We start from the raw sequence: 22,094 nt of genomic DNA, 5'->3' as shown, positions 1-22,094 counted from the left end.
TCCATGGAAATAATCTTCACTATTGTAGGAGCAATGGGGAGAAGGAGAGTAAATCAAACACATTCTCATGACAGCATTAAAAAGAAAGCTCCTTAAAAATGATGAATGTCTCCCAGTACTTTCACTAAAGAACACCAGACATAAAAAAAGACATTTTTACAGCTCTCCATCTCTGTTATCAGCACTGCAGGGAACTACAGAAATTCCATAGGCACTGAGTCCTGGGAAATGGGGCAGAAGTTGAGAAGCAGGTGTTAAATTATCGTTATAAAATACAGTGTTTGCCTGTTATTGGGGTTTTATGCCCTATTAACTATTTTGAGCTTCTGCCAGTGAGACTGCAGAGGTATGGAGACATGTTTATTTTCCTGTAAAGAAGTTTTGCTACTTTTTGATTATGACGTAATTATGTCTTATGGCCAAAATACAAGTAAGTCCCTTTAGAAATTCAGAACTCTTCCAACCTGTATAGTATTATGATCAGATAATATGATGAAAACAAATATATTTGGGGAGGGAATTTACTTTTAAAATTTACAGTATATTGTTTTTGTCAACTGAAGAAAAATATCCATCCTTTGATAATTCTTTCCTCTTATGTATTACTTTGCCTATACATACACATTCAGATACACCCATAGGTGATATAAAGAATAGCATGGGAAGTTTACTTATCTTGATATCTGCATTCAGTTATTACATAACAAATATTCCTTGGTAGGACATCAGAAGTCATCATCTAAACTAGAGAATAATAGACTTTCACCTTCTCTTTTGAAGGCCAGTCACGTATGCTCAGAACTGTTGAAAATGGATACGCTAAAATCACAAACCACAAAACTCACATCCTGTTCCCTGGAAGCATATTGTGTCTCAGAGGGTGTTGGAGTGAGACTGGGTGGAATTGTGGGGTTTGCAATAAACTAAGGCATGAATATGTCTGCTTTTTAAAAAAGAAATTAAATTAATCATGGCCATAAATGGATAGATGGCTAAGCAAAAAATGGTTGCTTACAGTGTACTTGGAAGCCAAATTGCATAGCCCAACTTTTAGATAAGTTAGAAATTGCCTTTGTTTCTTGCCTTGCTGCAAATGTGAGGATTCATCCAGAGTACTGAAGATACAATTTCCTGAGTACTTGCAAACGCAAATTCCTATCACCATTGAAGATAGAAGTATTTCTACCATAAATGTATTCAGAAAATGGTTGGAAAAAAGATAACAATGCAATAGCTCCTCCTTACCTTGATATTGGAGACAACAAGAACTCTTTCTGCTGCATAAATTGAAAATTTCAGGTGGAATAGTGTGAAGGGCACATGTTTTCCTTTGTAGGAAATTCTGTGAATATTTTTGTTAACTCCCTAAGACTCTTAAAATATTAGCCCAGTAACCTAATTTGCTTAGCATTCATCTCATTTTTTAATGAAATTAGATTCACTATGATAAAGTTAGTCTTTGTAAGTGCCACTCTCTTCTCCATCTATAAATTTTCCATGAAAATTTAGGGTAAAAAAAAATCCAAGCACAGAAAAAAGAACTTAATTCTCCCTGACTGTACATGAATATCGCGTAGTCGTTCTTACCGTTTCACGTATAGAGGGAGAAACCTGAATGTATCTGGAAAGATTTTTCTCCTGTTGGTTTAACTTGTGGAATATTATATATGTTACACTAATGTGTTAAATTACTTAGGCATGAACTGAATTTAAAGTTCAGTTTACACTAGTAGTCCTGAATGTACATAGAGAGAAAACACTGGTGCCAAACTGGGGCTTTGCTTCACATGGTGTTTGGTGCAGAGGGGGTATTAGTGGCATTCATCACGCACATTCTCCCTGCTGAGACCTCATTTCTATTCACAAATTAAAAAATAGTTTAGAATGCTTTAGTGTGGTTGAGTGTCAGGTCTAAAATCTCTGGATTTGCAAGAAAATTATGATTACAAGCTTGTGCATCAAAATGAAATTCAGATACTACAGGGTTAATTGTAACTGGATGAAATTTGAGGAAAGATTGGATCACCGGTATTTAGTGCAATTAGAAAAACCTGTAATTTTGTATGTAGTACTTCCGAAAACTGGAACGTCTTATTTGAGTTCAAGCTGAGCCTTTTATCAAATACAAGCCAAGCACCAAAAAACTCAGATCTACGGCTTCAGCATAAATGGAAAAATCTGCCTCCTCTTCAGAGTAAATAATATGGATTAGTATTGCAATCTATTTAGAGTAAACTATTCCAAACACCCTTGGATATAATTCCTACAAGATAGCAAATTTATTTTTCCTGCCTGAGTTAATACTGATGCATCCGTAAGTATATTGAATTTCTGTTGACCTAAACATAATATAATAAAAATACACTATTGACGCAAGAGGAAACACATCTAAACAAGAATATTTTTGATATAGTGAATCCTTCAGAAGGTAATACCAGCTTGGCTGCATTGCCAGTATTCTTTTATAGAGGCTTTAAAATCATCAGAGCAGATTTGTGACATTAGGCATCTTCCCTCTGGCAGATTCCTTGTCTAAACTTCCTGCTGAAGTAACCATGGGTTCAGCATGGTAGGCAAAGCCTGTGATTTAGTGGGTTCTCTTGTTTAAAATGTCCTTTTAGAACAGATTTATTGTGCTGCAAGGTTTGGTTTTTTTTTTTTTTTTCACTTTGTTTTAAACACAGTGAACATAATTATTTCAGAGGGAATAAATATAGAAAGTTAAGGCAACCAAATTATTTCAAACACATACAAGCATGTGTCAGATATGTGTTGGGATTTATTACTGTTTCATTAAAGCAGGTGTATGTAAGAAGAGACTATGTGTTAAGAATTTATAGAATCCATGCTTTTTAAATTTTGATCCCTTCTCGTGGGCTCTTCAGAGAGAAAAATATCACTTTTAAAGGTGATTTTTAATGGAGCAGAGACAAATAAATTGTTAAAAAGTGGCTAGGAGTTAGAATCATAAAAACAGGTGTAATAATGACACATAAGCAAGAAATAAGGAAGTATTTCCATTTAAAACCCTAAAGCCTCGTGAACAAAACTACTGAGAAAACTAGTAGATTCTCCATTTTTTGGTGCCCTGAATACAAGACTGGATTCTTGGATGGAGTCCAGGCTGGTAGAGTAAGCTGTTAAAACCCACCTCTTGTAATCTTCTTGACTCTCTTTTTGCCTCTGCTCTCACTTTTCCTAAGGCCCACAACTCTATGGATGTGTCTGAAACCAGCTAAGGTTCAAACTCAGAAAAAGGTGCTGTGTTCCTGCTGCCCCAGCAAACACACATGCTTACCCACATCAGCACAGGATTTCCACAAGGCTTTGTTTGAGGTGTTTAAAGCAGAAAGAGGCAGGTTTTAATCTGAACCAGGACTAGGCTAGAGGCTGAAAAAGCCTGTCAGAGCATCTGAGGTGTGTGGTCAAGACTTTGAGGGACCACGAGGGAGTGGTGATGCTTCTTACTGCAGCACCTGTCCTGGCTGGGGCAGTGGGGAAGGGAGATGGTGACTCTGCAGCATGTAAGCATGTTCTTGCACGTGTCTATGTAGTGTTTAATGTTATCTCTTTCTCAGGTCCTGTGGTGGCCAAGAAGTAGAGTCTGATAGTGTACGGATTGTACACAAATGTAGAAGTCAGGCAAAGCTAAAATCTTTGGTTTGCAAGGGAAAGATTTGCTCATATTTATTGCTGTAATATACAGAAATGAATCATTAGAGGTGAACTGCGTTTCTTAGATAACATATTAAAAGAAAAAATAATATTTTCCAGTTAATTCCTTTTTCCAATTGCAGGTTCAGTGAGTGAGAAGTTGCCACAACGAGAAGGTGCAGGCAAAACAGGTAAATATCTTAGTTGGCCTTTAAACAGAAACTGAAAGTAGCTTTGGGATAAACTACTGTGATTTTCCATAGATCTAAATTATCAATACATATTTTTGATGTATTATAGCTGCATATATAATATATATACATGTGTACATATTATTCATTTTAGTTTTGCATTGTAGATATTTAGTAAACTTATGAGTATAAACATACATATATGTATGCATGTATTTATATTTTTATATATATATACACATAGACACTGTATTTTTTAGTCTCAGTCCTACAGAGTTTTCAAATCTGTGCTGTTTGGAAGGTAACTTTCCTTCCCATAGCTATACTCTGAAATATTTTCCCATATTGTTTTTTGTTCTGGAGGAGAGATTATTCTGTCTGTTTGATAAAGACAGCATTCTGCAGTATCAAAATCTTGGGAACTGGAGTCCTCCGTGTATTTCCATAGCAATCGGTGCTTGAGTTATCTTGGACCCATCAATTTATTCTATATTGTGATTAATTCATCTCATGTCTTATATTTATGGCCAGATTATTGTTGTTGTTAGATTCAGATCATGGTGTATATCTTGTTGGCAGGACAAAATCTGATGTGCATAGCTGGTAGATTTAAATGAGGGAGCTATCTATGCTTTAAACAAAATTAAAGCATACACTCTCTAATCACTTGAAACAATTTTAAATACTGAATATTTCTATCAGTTACACTGAATAATTAATTTTAAAGAAGCTACTAATTTTTGTTCTAATGTTAATGCCTATCTGTTTGATACAGTGTAAATTGAAGTGTCTTTTTGCAGGAGCTTTTGCAGTATTGCAATATACCCAACATTTAAACAAACTATAGTGCTGTTAGGTTAAAAAAATTACTACTTCTTTAAAGGCTAATAATTACAAAATGGTGGAAAATTGTTTCTTCATGTATTTCCAGACAAACTGCGGGTTCCACTACCCTTAGGTTACCTATTTACTTTAGGTCAGAACTTTCATTTTTGGCTTTGAACTGAATGAACTATTCCATATATAAAACTTGTCTGGAATCCTTTATTTTTGTTTGTGGCCATGGTAGCTGAGCTGCTGAACCCTGAATGACCACTCACAGAACAAGGAAATGAACACAACTTATCAAATCTCCCTTCTCACCACATATATTTGTGTCTCAAGTGACATGATTGCATTTTACTCATGCCATGTTTTTATTGTCCAGCACAAGCTTGCAGCACAAAGGGCCTCTCACCGGGTTCACAGGCGGTCCCTGGTTCTTCTCAAATGTTACTGTTTTCCTCTCCCCACCCTTCTTCCAGTGGGTTACTGCCTTATACTTTAAATAAGTCATGTTGTCAGAGACATCTCAAACTCTTTAGAGACTGTCAGAGTAGCGACCAGGATCATCTCTTTACCTGTGCTTCAGCTTCTCAGTCAGTGCAGTAAAACGTATTTTGTAGCTCAGCTTGAAAGGGCATAAATAAATGTGAAACTCTCTGCTTGTCTTTCCTCTGCATGCTCCTGTGGACTAACCAGGGGTGCCTGCATGGGAGCACCTGTCCATACTGTAGCCCAGCAAACTTAGGCAGGTTCACAGTGTTCTCACTGCTCTAGAAGACGTGCTCCAGACCTCCAAGGTGTGATCTTGAGGACTCTACTCAAGAGACTGTATGGACTTAACCTGACAGTCTCATGCACCAAGATGTCTCATAGATACAGACCCGGTGAGCCACATCTGTTGCAGTTGTGCACCTTGCTTTCTCTGGGTATTCCAATACTGAAAGAAAATTTCTAGCTGTAGATATTGGAGCTCAGGAGCTTTCTTTGCATTTGTGAATTTAAACATCAAACTGAACAGAAATGAAAATTAAAAGCTAATTCCTCAAGCATCTTCTCTGGCCCCGCAGCTCTCTCCTCTATCCAAAAAAAATATTCAGACTCTGAAAAACATAGGTGTCAGAGTTGGGATCACATCCCTTTTTTCTGACTCTTTTCTGACTGCAGGACTATGTTCATGGTAACTAAACACCGACAGCAAACAGAATTTAATCAGGTTTCTGTTTGAATGTATGCATATATGGACTGGTATGCTTGCGCCATTCAGCCCCTGGTGGTCTAGGGGGTAAAGGCGCCGCGCTATCACCGCGGAGACCCGGGTTCGATTCCCGGTCAGGGCCACTCCCGGGTAGGTGGGGCTCGTTAGCCCTTAAAGGCAACCCACCTACTCCTAAGGACCTCGCTGCCACCGTCCAAGCTCGCTTGGCCCCGGCAGATGAACCTTAGGATTAAAGGGTGGGCTCAGTTCTGCGCACACTGTGTCTCACCTAAAAAATCCAATGCGCAGGCTGGAAGGTGGAAAGACCTTCCCCGGATCTTCGCTCGCGAAGACTGGCCATTATTATTATGCTTGTGCCATTCAGGAAGGCCTATGCAAGTAGTTTGCCAGATGTCTAATTCATATAAATCATTAAATATCTGTTGAGTTAAAAAAAAAACAAACCAAAACTGTTTTATATGCTTCTTGAACAATTTTGATTGGCCTGATAATAGCTAAAGTTACAGCATTGTGTATGAATTTCAGGTAATAGCATAAGACCAAATGTGTCACAAACTGAAATTGTGGACCAAAACATGATTTGAAAAATGTCATTTAAATGCTGGTCTGAATTTCTGTCTTGCCTCTTGGTAATATCTGCCCTTTATAGATAAGTTACCCTTTGTAATTCTGGGTTTTCTGAATCACATACTGATTGATGATCTAAATATATGTCTTGATTTTCAGTACACTAGGATACTCGATAGTCCCTCTGAAATTAATCAATGATCTTATTCCACCACCCAGAGGACATCACAAAAATTCCAGCAAAATTAATGAGAAGTGACAGTCTCTTATGATATTGGAGAAAAGAACCCTGCCATTGTGTGGACATGAAGAATGAGCACTCTTAAAAGAAATCTCTTTATTCCTTGGTTAAATCGTTTTACATTGAAATAAGCTCTTGTTGCTGCTGCTTTGGTTTTGCGAGGAACATGGAGGTCACTATTCCTCGGATGAAAATTCAGTTTTACCTGTTATCAGTATTTACTTGGTATCTGTATTTGCTGCGTACTAGGCTGTGACCTCTAGAGGTGAAGGTCAGAATGCCCCCAAATTCTCTGCATGGTTTGCATAAAGACAAGGCAGATTTAACAAAACAGTAATGCAGACAGCAAAGAGAACAGCAGGCTCTCTTGGGTTGCAGAAGCAAGAAGAAAGGGAAAGAGATAGTGTGTTAGCCTTAAAGCTGCTGCTCTCTTTTGCCCTGGTAAGGCTATATGACAGTAGAACTTCTCAGTTACCTTTGATTATATCTTCCATGAAAATGACAGGAAAACAATCTGGTAACTATTTTGGTCTGATATCCAATTGTGAACCTGCAAGAAATAGTAATAAAACCTTTGCATTTACTATTTACCTTAGTCTTGGGGTTAGCTCCATGCTACAGGAAACAACAACTAGAAAATCTGTACTAGCATGGCCTCCTGAATCATACTGACCCAATATTGTTAATAATTTTAAACAGCAATAATATAATAAGATAAAGATGGATCTTTGGTAATGCTCTTCCTAGCAAATGTTAATTTGAATAATTTTTTTATGTTGAATTTGTCTTTTCTAGCGCTATGTCCACTGTATTTTACTGAACTTAAGATTACTCACATCTTCTTGTCATTTTTGTAATTTTTCCTCCCTTTTTTTTTTTCAGTAATGGTTGGTAGTGGATGGATGGCGAAGGATGACCAGACGATAACAGTTTTGCAAACAGTATTCTGGTTATACAATCTGTGAACCTTACTTATAAAATCTTTGAATCTTGCTTATAAAATCTGCTTGACTCTTAAATAGATCCTGCTGTGCTGAAAAAACCTTTCATTTTAAGGCATCCAGTTGTCTGCAGCCACTCTTTCTCCCCGGACTGTTTTTGCTTTCACAGGTTTTACTTATTCTAAACATTTATCTAATTATTTATTTATAAATGGTAATTTATCAGTTACAATCCATAGGTATCGATGTTCAGTATTAGAAATGAAGAATTACAGTCCAGAGAGCAACTTGATGACTTCATGCATCATGAAAGACCCTGCAATAAATTCATCAGCCGCAACCTCAAAAATCATCCATTTATAAAATGTAGTCTGTGTATGTAATATATCTGTGTTGTGTAATGTCTATAAAAAAATGTTTAAATTATTGTTTGTTTACTGGCCGGGGCTATGTGCAAATCATTATTATCAATTATGTATGTACACTTATTTAGCTTACTCTCATAATTGTAGTCTCCTTGCAAATCTTTTCCATTCTGAATTCAGATGATGCCTCAGCTCCTGCACTGGAGACTCAGCCTCAAGGTGATGAAGAAGGTGAGCAAACTTAACAGTGTGGTATTAAACTATGCTGTTAGGGACTGTATTCCATAACATCAAATGCTACCTTAAGAGTATTTGCAATTGCTGGGGTAGTTGCAAGAAATTGCAAGAATTGCAAGCATCTGTACCTTTTTCAGGAACTTCAAAGACAACAAACATGATAGAATCTCTACTTACAAACAGTGAATTTTGTGGGATTGATTTGAGATGAAACTGTAGCTGTGGACACCAGCATCAGCAAATTTAATTGTCACTGTTGAGGGCAGACACAGATTTTAAACTTGAGCCAAAGTGCAGGTTAAAATTGTATGTTCAAATAAAGAAATTAAAGGGTAAATTCTACTCTCAGCATATTACCTAGTAGTATTACTATTGAGGTTGATGCTTTGTCAGGCTTACTTGCCTCTGGAGAATTTTGGTGCTCAGTAAATGTAAAGTTCAGGGCCTGCATGCAATAATAGTTTTATGGTGTGGCTGCCTTACCAGTCTTTGTAAATCTTGCAGAATCGGATCTGAAGTCATTATATATTTTGGGTCCACTCTGGGAGATTTTTATTCTAATTAAACATAATTTTAGTCTAAAAGTATTTCTTTCAACCTTTTGTACAAATGGGATAAGGAAGGGATTATTCATGCCTTTGTATGTATAAAGATTTCGACTGTCCTAATACAAACCAGTGTACCTTTTTTTTTAAGACCTTTGTATCTATAAAACTAGCCCTTTAGTTGCTAGTAACATTTAAAAAATGTTAACATTTGTAAGCTATTTTCTGTTGCCTTTTTTTTCTAGATATAGCCTCTCGTTATCCTACACTGTGGACTGAACAAGTAAAGAGTAGACAAAACAAAACCAATAAAAGCTCAGGTAAGAAACTTATGTTGCCCTTGCTTTGCAAAGCTCCTGTGAAGACATGCATGAAGCCATTTTAATAACCATTATGCTTACACTGTCATTGTAGGATAGTGACTTAATGATTTGTGTGATGGTGATTTAGTAAGCTCATGCATCATAATTTCTGTTAATAGAGGAGTATTTTTGTCCAGACTTTATTTGGCTAAAATGATACTAGTCCACTAAAGTCTCTGGCTCACATCTATTTGCACCTGTTAGTGGATTTGACATTTAGTTTTTGCAATTCCTTTTGTTCTCTGTCTCTTTGTTATCTCCTTTTCTTGGGGGTGATGTGTAGCAAGAAGGTGCCCCTACAATGACAGTTTGGGATACATTTGTTTGGTGGTAAATCTTAGGAGGCAAATTGGAAAAACCAAACTCCCTCAAAAACCAGTTGTCAGCAAACAGGATTTTGAAAAACAGTGTTATCAGGTTTTTGCTACATTGATTACCTATTATTTACAGACTGATCACCAGCTTAGAGTGAATTAATGATATTGCTTTTTAAAAATAATTGTTGAATTCTGGTTTTACTTATTTTCACCACTCTTTATAACTGAGCTTTGTGGACCTGGATTAGGAATGTTAGGTGAATGTCCTAACACTGAAGTCTCTATAATATTCAGATACATTCAGTACTTAGGTGGATTATAAATTTTTATACCTTCCTTTCAATGGGATAAACTTTAGAGAATCTTCCTGGTTTCATTTTCTCTGGAAAAATATTGAGTTTGAAAAGAAACATTAATAATGCAGGCTATGATTCAGTAAATCACCCAAAACCACGCTTCAAATCCAGTAGAAACTGAAGTTATGCTTTACACTAAGTACTGCGCTTAAATATTTTACTGAATTGAAGTCCAAAAGGATTAAAAGAAAGACAGTCAACATAAGAAAGAAAGCAAGACATATCCTTACTAAGAGATTTACAGATTCCTTTCTAAATGCTATTTTTAACATCAGAGCAATAATTATTAGTACTTGTTCCTCTCTTTGATTCTCCAGAAAGTGCTTAAAAGAGGCAACTTAAACACAGTGTAGACAAAAGTTGGAAGCAAATACTTTTCATGCTGGAGATTTATTCTGTCATTTCTTTAGTCAGAGTAAGCAAGAACAGAATTCTTTTGGGATTTCTGTTGTGTAAAATTTGAGCACAGAAATTGGTCACTTTTAGGAGTGTTTAATTTTTACGGTGTTCGAGTCTTGATCTAAAGCAAGACTTCCTGAGTTTGAAGTGCAGCTGCTGGAAGCCCAATCTTCAGCACGCGCGCACACACACACACAAAATAAAAGATGGGTTTATTTTTGGAACTTGTTACCTCCAATCTATCTAAAGACACATTTACAAAAGAAGACAAACCAGCCCATGGTGCATTAGCATCAAAAGCATCATTGTGTTGGACTTGCTAATAGGACTTACTCACAACTGTGGTGCTGTACCCAGATTAGCAGAAGTAAGTCAGGAGACACTACGTAGCCAAACTTACTGTAATTTGTAGGTGTACCTGATGTGCCAGAAGGGACTACTGCACTCTCTGCTGTATCTTCTCTTGTATATGTAAAATGACGTAATCAACCAAGGTGAATCTAGGTGCTAAAAGCATTGTTTTCAACAGTTGTGGTAGACAGTATTTCTCTTCCAGACTCCCAGGTACAATGTGTGTCAGTGACTGAATATTTACAAGTAGTTTTTGCTGGCTGAACAGAACTGATATTCAGTAAACATATTTTTAAGGTCTTCAAAACACTAAGATTTTCCCTTTATTACCTCTCAGAGTTGTGCCAAGGCTTTTGGGAACATCCACAGGGAATGAACTCTGGACTGTTATGTGCACATAACAGAAAAGACCTTGTCACTGAATACACTGGATTATAAACTAACCACCTTTCCACTTCCAAGCTTCAATATAGATAAATATAGATGTCTTCTTTACTCAGTTTGCTTAGCAAACTTTGATTCAGACTTGGTCATACAAACACCAGAAAGCTTATTGAAAAGTATTTGTCTGAGTAAAGTGAGCAGAATTTATCTCTGCATAGGAACTGTGTTTATATAAAAAATGAAGCCAAATTTAGTCATAATGGGCTACATTTTCTTTTGTTGTTTTATACTATCCCAAGTGCTTTCAAAGAAATTCTTGAGATGCAAATAACACTATCACCTAGCCCTGCCTATAGTATATAACTTTAACTAAAAAAACAAACAAACAAAAAAACCCCTAAAAATTTCAGGCAGGCTACAAATATCCTACTTAAAAGTTGTCTATTTTAGTCTGTATTTTTTTTCTGTAGTTTTTACCTGAATATATGATCTAGTATGTCATGATCAACATACCATGATCATAAAGGAACTTCTCCTGACCTGAGAAAGTTTTTTGTGAGCTAAGCATCACAAATAAATAAATTAAATTTGTTGTACACATCCTGAAGTGGTTTGCTTTTACTACATTACTAATGACCTGCCAGTTACAAGTAGCTGGTAAAATCTGCATAAGCTTTCAGGCTTTGGAAGATAGAAAACAATGGCTCAGGAAATTCTAGTTTATATTAGTTATCCAGTGCATTCATTTGATTAAATCAGCCTAAATTAATTTAGCATGAAGTAATGGCATTTGCAAGACTTACATGTGCAAGGCAAGGAATTAGTGGATTATATATCCATTTTTTATAATGACTTTCTAGTGCGTATTCTTTTTGTTGGCTCAGAGAAATAAGCCTTTGCTGTTCACTAAATGCATTTGTGGAGTGATATTTAACCTGTTAGTTTTTGAGGACAAAATGTCACTCCTGGCAAAAACCCCATCAACTTTGGGTCATGGTAAAATAACTTTGTTTAGAGTGGTTTATCTCCATTTTTGCTTTTTTTGTACACTGAAGATGATTTTCAAAATACTTTTTCTTTCCATAATTAGGAAAAAGTATGCATCTCACTGCTAAAATAATGTAGTTTTGTCTGAGATTATGTTTTATACATATGCATTAGTGACTTTGCAAATATTTTGTGAATATCCCCGCACTCCTCATTTCTTTCTCCATTTCACAGCAAATATTGTGGGTTGGTCACATCAGATTGACACAAACAAGAATTATAGCAACAGCTATTACAGATAAGCAAGAAATATTGAATATGGGACTATATAGGTTCCAGTTAAGACATCAAAATGTAGCAGCCTACATACTGCTGCCTGTCTGAGTATTCAGTGTCTAAACTCCTGCTGTAGTTTGTGGAGATATAATCAGTGTGGTCAGTAGAGTCTAGAGAGCCACCCATGTGGTTGTACAGCCAGTACAGTGTTGTAAAGTTAACTAGATAACTGGACCTGTCTAAGTATGGTGACTAGTTTAACTCCCCAGACGATATAAAGGTGTCTGTGCTTTATATAAACTTTTTCCCACAGTGGTATCACTTGAAAATCCAAGTACTATTCTTTTAAAGCTTTAGTATTTTGTAAAGACCAGAGGACTACTGTGGCTTCAGAGTTTGGTGCAACTTCAGTGTGAGTGGAGAAGATACTTTCCCATCGCTTAACAGGGAAAGTGCAGTTCTCTGAAGACAGCTCAGGTTAGATGTAGAATTCTTAGGTTTTCCTTGCTATATCTTCTCTATCAGTAGTTTATATCCCTGTGGGTTTCTTTGGAACTAAGTGTGACTTTTTCAGAGGATGTATACCATTTTTTGAGTTGGCGTATAGGCAAAGAAAGTATAATTTAATCCTTTTCACAATTCTCATTGAAGCTTCAGATTAATTTTCTTAGCTTGAATTTAAGAGCCATTATTTTCTAATAGTTTGTTGTAGAAGTACTTCCATGAAAAATAAATAGGGTGAGTTTAACTGTTAATATTTCTAATGTTCAAAAAGATTCCTAAAGTACAAGTAATTTCTAAGTCTGTACACCAAAGAACAAATCAAACTTTGTGTAAAATTACATTAATTTTTTAAATACAGGATACAAAAAGTCATCCATAGTCTGAAATATACTTACATAGGTGATTAAGGACTTTAGAGATTCTGGTGATAATATAATTCAAGATAAAGAAACAGAGTTGAATAATGTATTATTGGCTAAGACAAGGTACAGTTTCACCTATTTATTATTCAGTTCTATTCTCGTATTGTTAATTCTTATGTATCTGGTTTCCTTAAAGATTTAATTGTATATCATTCTATTCATGTCATTCTATTGATTTAATAGTATGTCATTCTACTCATTAATGTCATTCTAATGATACATATATTTATTGATCATATATTTATTGATTGTGTATTTATTGATTGTGTATTTAGTGAGCATTATAAAGTGATTGTAAATTTGGTATTTGTTTTGCTGAAAATCCAGTATGAACAGCAAAACAGAAGAGGAAGGAATTGTTGCATTTCTTTGTATTTTACTGAACTTGACTGGATTAATGTGTTAAATTTTAAATACATTAAATGAGTGGGGAGAAATTAAATGTCCCTGGCAGTCAATGGCAGAACTCCCAGACAGTGTTTGAAGTCCCTGGCAGTCAGTGGCAGAACTCCCAGACAGTGTTTGAACCATTCATATTCTGACTACATGCTACTAGTTCACCTAATCGATCACATTTCATCTGGATCAGGCATAGACACGTGATGCAGTGTTTGTGCAAGCTTTATGTTTTCTGCTATCTTTATGCTTATGTACTTAAAGTAGGTGCTAGAGGACAAACCATACATGATCCAGCACAAAATAAGGTCGACCCAGAGGAAAACCTGGTCTGCCATTAAGACCTGAGGCAAGGTCAGGTTGTAAAAATTCTGAACACATCTATGCACTGAGCAGTGGATTGTGTGATTCTGACATTTTTCATCCAGAATGAAGAATCCTAAATCAGAATTCAGTGTCTCCTCCAACTATGGCTTTAGTGACTTCACAGATGCCCAAATTTCAGCCACTGTATCTGGGTATTCTGGTAATTTAAAATCATCATCATTTTTTGCTTCAGCTTAAATGTGCACACATGAACACTTAGCTTAGCTTTTTCTTTAATTTTCTGACACAATGAGTTGTTTATTGCTGCCTTTTTAATGCAAACTATCAGTTTCAGGGCTTTAAAAATCTGTTACAAGGTTTTATCAATTAGTTCCAGTGACCTTGATCCAACAGGAGTTTCATTCTCAAAATACCATCTGGGAAAACAGTGACATGCACATACAGTAATGTAGTATGGACTACCTGCAAATGCAAATAGAAACAGTTGGTATAATGTCTACTGAGAATACCTTAACTAACTATAGGTTTACATCTATACCAAATAGCTGCTTGCATTTATCTGTCTGTATAGTCTGAATCTGTTGGCAAAACCTTCCAGTGAGACTGACTAATATGACAGAATGACATCCTAAGAGTTGAATGCAGTTTTTACTGCCTTGTCATCTGACAGCTTTAAAGCATTTGTACATAAGAGTTTTTCTCACATGGAAACTATGTTGGTTGTCAGTGAGGTTTCTGTCTTGGTAGCTTGCTTTGTTTTGTTTCTCAGAGGCAATTGTTCCAGTGGGATCCCTGTGCACTAATCATTCCCTAAAGTTACCTTCTTATAAAGGACTGATGCAACAGACCAAGAAAAACCTTGTTCCATACTCCCAACTGAACCTGATTAACTTTCTCCTGCTATGTCTACCCTGACAAAAGTCACTCTTGGAGTTAAAAAAATCTTCATGAACAAAACCAAACCCAGCATTTTCTTTCAAAGGAAATAAATGTAAGAGTTTGTGTGTCTGCCCAATTACATCAATTCTAATAGCCATCCCTTTCTAGGCATAGGAAAATTAATAACTTAGAGACAGAACACTGAGTAACAGCTCAGTGACTTTGTATTTATTCTCATTAATTGTTGCATTTTCCAGATGTTGCTTTTAGTATTGACTGAAGATAAATTACATGCAGTTGAAATTGTGTGAGCTAGCAAGAAAAAAATAAGATCCAACTGTGTGTTTCCACTTACATATTTATTACAAAATAGTTAGAAGTGTGCTAGAAATATTTTGAATTAGGCTTATTTTGCAATGTGAATATTTGAGATATGAAACCAGTTAGAAGGAAATCAAAATGGATATCATAACAAAGTGAGAAAAGAACACAGGCAAGAGGGGGAAGAAAGTATTTTAAAAGCTTGTTGCCTCTCTGTTTCATCCGGGTTTCCTAGGAAGTCACGTGTTGGCCTGCAGAATCCTCGCTAATCTTCCATTCTCAAATTTGCTTGTATTGAGTGTAAAAGGAGGGACAGGCGAGGGCAAGACCTATTTGCTCTTGCATTACTCCTGTGTTGGACACTCAGAAATTGAGTTGAAATTAATATAGAAAATATATTTGCATAGGAGAAGTGCCTCAGTAGAACTGGTCCATTAATTGCAAACCACTGAACGTGGAAAACCAGATTTTTTTCCCTGTTATTACCTCCTTTCAGCTCTAAAGACAGTGTTTCCTTCCAACATATAATGAGGTGTGAGCCACACCCAAACATGAGATTTGCATTCCCAAACTTGTATTGTAGGGGCCACCACTAGCTGTAGCTGGAGAAGTAAAAGCATGGTAATAAGTTGTTGAAAAATATCCATCTCATGCCTTCATAGAGCCTATTGTGTCTGATATCATCATGGGCTAAAAGTTACAACGCTAGCCTACTATAAATCTGTGATGTTCTGGCATGGAGGTTTAATAATCCAAAGCACCTGAAACGGAATTGAATCGAGCTCTAAGAACCTCAATTCCGGTCAGGAAAGGAAAGAAGTATTGATTTTAAATGTCTTCAAACACATCAACTGCTTATTAAGTTCGCATGTGTTCTGTCAATGGGAACTCAGTCCATTACAGATGGGCATTCAGTCTCTACCAAATTTTAGATGAGTTCAAGTCCATATATTATTACTGTGAACTTCATAGCTTGGACTCATCTGCAGGTCATCTTTCTACACAAGAAAAGGCATTAGCGATTTTCCATTACATCTACAGCAAGTCTGAATGTTTTGTGATAACCACAGATCTGGCTTTTGGGCCTTGTAAAATCTGTGGGTGCTAAAAGACATCAGTTGGTGGTAGAACATTTGTTTTTTGGCCTGTTACATCAGCAACTTGTACATGGAAGTTAAAGAGAAAAGCATTGTGAGGAAGTTTAGTAAGAAAAACTGATAAAGATGAAGACTGGAAGCTTCTAGAACAACAGTGTAATGGCCTTCTCAGACTCTTTGGGTTGGCTCTACTTGCTAATTCACTAAATGTTCACTTTAGAGTTCACGAATGAACTCAACTATTTGAACTGAACAATAATTTCTGATTTGTATTTTACTATAAAACCACTGCTGTTAAGATACTGTTGGGGAGGGAGATGTGTCACAACTTGTAATGTCTTCTACTGTCTTTTTTAAAATATTTTGAAGAGTAGGAGAAAGTTCTCTTTCCTTCTCATTCATTTGTTGTTGTTTTCCTGTCAAGAACCACAATAGTTTCAGAGTAGAATTGTTTTTGAATATTGGTGGCAAGATACCCCTTGGCAGCTGAAAACCTCAAGGCTTTAAAACTATTGGTTCTCACCATTAGGGTCTAATCAGTAAATGGTTGACTTAGTTCCTAACAGAGAACTTTGTCTTACTTTTCAGCAGCAATTTTTGATAATATCCTATTCTTGATTTAGCTATTACACAAAGAGAGCAATACTCTTCACCCTCTTCACCTTCTTCACCCGTGAATAAAGTTACTCATCGTATTCTGGTTCTGTTTCTGTTCCTTGCCTTGCTTTGCTTTGCCTGTCCTAAATTGGTAAAAGAAAATTACTGTTTTCTTTCAGTTCTTTCAGCCTCTTCCAAGAAGGTAAAACTTTCCAGACCTCCTGACCTCCTCACAGTGCTTGTATATTATGATTCATTCTTAATTCGTAGGCTGCTGGATCATGCTTATTATAGAACTGTCCTATCTTTAATAATCCTTTTCACAAGGATTTCCATTTATCTTCATTTTAATTTTACATATTAGTTCAAAACCTTTAGAAAGATCAAGCACTGGTATTTCCAGTTTTTTCCTTCCACTACAGGGGAAGATCCTCCCATCCTAAACCATTAAACAATAGAGTTCTGTTTTACATCCAGTTGATGTTCTTATGCTCAGGATGTTCCAAGGTTTTATTAGATCCCCACTGTGGGGAAGAAAAAAAAATCTGTTTTATGCAAGGTTGATAATTTCTATTTTACTGTGTGTGTTAAAATTTGATGCCAAATGATAGCAATCTTTCCTGACCATTTTTAATTGTATCACATTACTTTCTGTAGCAAGTAAATGACATAACAGTCCTCCTTGAAGTTCTCTTTTAGTTTTCAGACATGCACTCCCCCACCTACCCGCAGCTTTCTATGGTTTGCCAGACATCAGATTGCATAATCATAAAAGCATAAATAAGCTCCATATATCCTAAGAGGGATGTCAGCCTAACTTTCTATATTTTAATGACAGATGCAAAAAAAAAAAAATCACATAAATCATGTTAATGCACAGAAATATATTAGACTGGATCATATCTAATGCCATAATCTTTCTGGGGAATACATAAAACTTTCAGTCAAGACAGAGTGGATCTGGCTATGGCTATACTATGATTATTGGGTGGTATATAGAAGACAGATCTTCCAATAGGGTAAACAGTAAGAGCTGCCAGACCTTCCATAATCATTCCAGTGAACTGATAGTTAGGAGAAAAAGCCCAGTTATGTGAACTGTGGAATTCTACCACTTGATCTGCACAAAAACCTCTGATTGCTGTTAATGGAAATACAGACCATGGAAGGATCAGTAGTTACGTAACACATTCCTTGGTAAATCAGGTTATGACTAGTCACAGTGGCTTAAATTTGGACAGAATTTTATTTGAATGATTTATCACATATGGCTTCCAACATTCTTATTTGCCAAATAATGTATCTCTGAACAGAATTCCTGAAGAGATTGACAGCTTGTGCTACAGTTCATGCATTACTTAATTGTTTTCAAAAAAAAATTGTCTTTTTCCTTAAATCCTGAAAAAATTGCCACGTAATGCAGAAACTTGTGAGGCTTCATCAGTAATTTTAGTGGTTTCTGCTTGGTACAAAAGCAAGAGAAATTCAATTCCTACAGCCACTTCTGTGCAACGAGTGTGCATTGGCCACCTGTCTGCAATGAAGCTATTGGATATCAGTCCAGCTCTTAACAGCAGTGTCTTCTTTTATGAACTAAGGTCCCAGATTAATGCTGTCTTCCACAGACCCTTTACCCTAGCCTGCCTTTAATTCAATATACTGGGTTTTTGGTTTTTTCCAGTGTAGAGTCTCCTTTCCATACAAAAAATACATGAAAAGTCATAATCAGAGCAAAGGAACTTGTTCTAGTCAAATTACATTGCTAAAGTACATAAACCCACTTTGAGATCTTTTAATGTGGAAGGTACTGTCTATACCTCAAGTACTGTATTATTACTGGCTTGCTTTTCATTTTCACTGCACTCTGCCCATCATGCTCTGTCACGTCCCAAATCAGACTGTTATAGATAAATGCTGGATGCTATTTTTTTCCTGCACTCTGTACTGCCTAGGAGTAACATTGTTGTATTGTTATACTACGTAGTGTTCCTGCCATAATGCACTAGATTTCTATGTTACTGGAGAAGAAGCAGTTGTTTAAGAGACAGACCGCTGTTTTTCATTCAGCCAGTTTTAATACCGGTTTTAGTTTAAAAACAGCAGGTCAAGTGTCTGCATTCAGCCACAAATAAAACTATGTTAAAATAAGATTAAAGCTGTAAATTAAATTTCGGATCTTAAATTCTCTTGATATGTTGCAAAACACAAGAAAAAAGGGAGTGCAAAGCTTAATATACCAAACTGGTTGAAAATACAGCCTTCTGTAGAACCATGTGATTTAATAGGGAACTTTTTAAAAAAATTTAAGTATGTTCACTTAAAAAAAGTATCTTCAAGACAAAAATCCAAAGAACAAAAGAGTAGTTCCTAAAGCTGAATGGTGTTGGTTCAAAACTCAAAATCTTGATTGTTCACTGTAATGTCTTGTTGGATCTGTAATTTTGAAACTTCATTAGTTCCTTCTTTTTTGAGGGCTGGGGTCCTTAACCTGACAGTACATGCAGGACATAAAGGTCTCCCATTTTTATAAACTCAGAGATACTTCAGCAAATTTGTAGGCATCTTGGATTTTGTGTTCTCTGTGAAGTTCAACACAAAGAAACAGCTTGTTCTGAGGTTTTGTTTTTTCTCATTTCAAAAATCACCTTTTTATCAAAAGCAAACACTTTGAATAAAAAATGTCTTTTCATTTAAAGTCTTGGCTTTCCAGCAAAGACTGTCACAAAGATATTTTCCAATCAACTATGTTATAGTCATAACAAGCTGGGAAAAGAAATATATTTTTGCCACTTAAACAGTGTGTTACCTTATTCCATTGTTTTCCAGTGAGATCTTAGTGTTATTTAAATTTACCACTTCTGTTCTTCAGTGAGTAAAGACAACCTATCAATATGAAAGGACTTTTATTTCCTCTATTTGAATGAATGCTTAGATGCAGTTTCTGTTGCATTAAAATGCATTATAAATACATAAATTCCTCAAATGTGAGTGACCTGTATTGCCCTTGAATTTTTTTCCAGTTATACCAGGGCAGGAAACTGGTTGAGGTTTGGTTGGGAAGCAGAGTAGTAAAAAGTCAAATTAACACCTCTAGTGCCCCCAAAAGCTGAGATACAGTTTTAGCAAGAAAGTACAAAATAGTTCAGAATTGCATTATCTATTCTTGGGAAGGATTGAGTGTCTCCCTCAGTCACTAGGCCAAATTTTCACATCTGTATTGAGGCAATTCTAAAAGATGTAAGAGATGACAAAGACTGATCCTGATAGTTATGTTTCCTTGTCATTTAGTTAATTCATCCACATCCTCTGTTACAATGGAGACTCTTAAGAGAGTCAGAGGTGTGATTAGCTGCAGAGGCTCATGACCAACACTCTGTCATGTGCAGTTTACCCTTCTTTCAGGACAGCATTCTGTCCAGTTATTCTGCCTGGAAAGAAGTTAGGGACCCTCTCTGTTTGTTTACTTGCCTAATTGCTTTGGTAAGCAGAAGTGTAAGTAACTTCAGATCTTGTTTCCTCTCTGACTTTCCTCAAACTCCCACCATGTAGCTAAAGCCACAATGTCAAACTACCAGAAAGTAATGAGAAAATTATTAATCTCACTGATCTATTTGACTGAATAAGGGTCCTTCAGCTTAAGTGACTTACAAATTTAGTATTCTTATAATTTCTAATCAGGTTTAGAAAGCAGTCTAAGATCATTTTTAGGACATGATTTTTAGTTCCTATGAGCTGACACAACAGAGAACCAGCAAAGCCAAAAATATCAGTATAAATGTCAGTGGTTTTAAAGGTCAGTTCTCTCCATTTCCTTACCACCATCTCTAGAATGAAGCAGTGACTTCTAATGCAGTAATACATCCTGTAGTTCATTCCTTTAACTAAACAGTCCAACATAATAATAGCAAATGACTGTAGGAGGGGATGGTTTAGTTTCAGCAGACATGAAGACTCATTTTATTGAGAACAGTGCAAATAGGATGACTCTGCTGCAGTTAGAAGGGCAATGCCATTGGAAGTCTTATGAGGAGAGATATGAATCAGGCCTGGAGGGTTTCTTTTAATTTTCATTTAATTTTCCCTTAAATGGGGACATTAACAGTACAGGACTGATGATGGGGTTGTTGCCTCTCTTGGAAGCACACTCATTTCTTAAGGTAATTAGCATGTAGTATATGAGTCTCCTGAATCAGTGATAATAGGACAGTCCACATCAATCCAGCTGCTATTGCATAGCTGGAATACTTTGACTTTGATGAACGTGTTGTTGTCAGCACAAGGGCTCCTCTACTCCACTTATATTGCCAGTTGAAAACCGGAAGAAAGCATTTTCTCTTTATTGCTTTATATACGACTTAATTGTCTCCACATGATGTGTTTTTCACATTGAAACATAATTATATTCAGAAACACTGAATATTCATGAATACCTTCACACATGTCTGAGAATACGTCACATCATAGTTAATCACAGTGCAAGCTGTAAGGATGTCAATACACTTATCAAAATGAGCCTGTTTGACTTCTATTTGTGACTGTAGAGCATCCCCTGTCCACAGAAAGGCTAGAGGAAAAATGCCTTGCTTCATATATTTTTATTCCCCATATAATTGAGTAAGAAAGTTTATGAGTCAGAAAACTAAGCTTAGTTTACCTTTTTTTTTTAATACATGCTTTTATTGGAGCCTTGTGCAATGTTATTATAGTCTCTGTTATTCATCCTCAATGTTGGTTGCACACACAGTCCCTGTTCTCTTTCCAGTCCTTTCTTTGCAGTCTTTCTCTTCTGTCAATAGCTGATCTTGACTGCATATTTCTCAAGTTTTTTCTTAGATATCATTCTTCAGTCTCAAATGCTGCTGGACATTTCTTTGTCTTTCTCTCTTTTCTTCCACCTTCTCTTTTTAACTATAGCAGCCAGAGGCATAAACTGGAAGCTTCATGAGGAGTATAATCAAGGAATAAAGGCTGTAAATCCTTCTGTGAGTTTGCAGGCTGTACTCTGAAAATACAGTGACTCCAAACACAAACTGAGAGTTCTTAGGAGCACCCAGTTGAACAGTGCAATGAATAGGAGAGAGAGTTTGATTCCTAGATTGAGTAAGCTTGGAAAGGTGTCATGTCTTATCCGTGCAGGATTTCAGAGACCACTTCAGGGGCAACTTGTCCAGTTGTGGTATCCATATTGCAGGATACTGAAGGATACCAAACTGCAGGAGCAACTAGGTGTTTGATCCTAAAGCCAGTGGAGTATATTTTCAGCATTAATTCAGTGCTTTTCTAACAAAGAAGGTTTCCTTAGTCAAGGCTGTGAGTTTTCTTTCTGGAAGTTCATTT

General features: G+C 36.2%; 1 protein-coding gene across 5 annotated transcripts in view; it reads left to right on the top strand.

The window, feature by feature from the left end:
- SMOC2 (SPARC related modular calcium binding 2) overlaps window positions 1–22,094 on the top strand; it is a 138,322-nt gene that overhangs the window by 59,858 nt on the left and 56,370 nt on the right. For 4 of the 5 annotated variants that reach the window (XM_050316000.1, XM_050315999.1, XM_050315998.1 and 1 more), the window contains exons 5-7: window positions 3,798–3,845; window positions 8,148–8,231; window positions 9,028–9,102. In XM_050316000.1, coding sequence (XP_050171957.1) covers window positions 3,798–3,845; window positions 8,148–8,231; window positions 9,028–9,102 — 207 coding nt within the window. The remainder of the gene's footprint in view (window positions 1–3,797; window positions 3,846–8,147; window positions 8,232–9,027; window positions 9,103–22,094) is intronic. The other variant, XM_050316001.1, reaches the window with a different exon arrangement.

Source organism: Myiozetetes cayanensis, unplaced genomic scaffold, assembly GCF_022539395.1.
Source record: "Myiozetetes cayanensis isolate MyiCay16 unplaced genomic scaffold, myiCay2020 scf2-11, whole genome shotgun sequence".
Lineage (NCBI taxonomy): Eukaryota > Metazoa > Chordata > Aves > Passeriformes > Tyrannidae > Myiozetetes > Myiozetetes cayanensis.
This window is presented reverse-complemented; position numbering and strand designations above follow the sequence as displayed.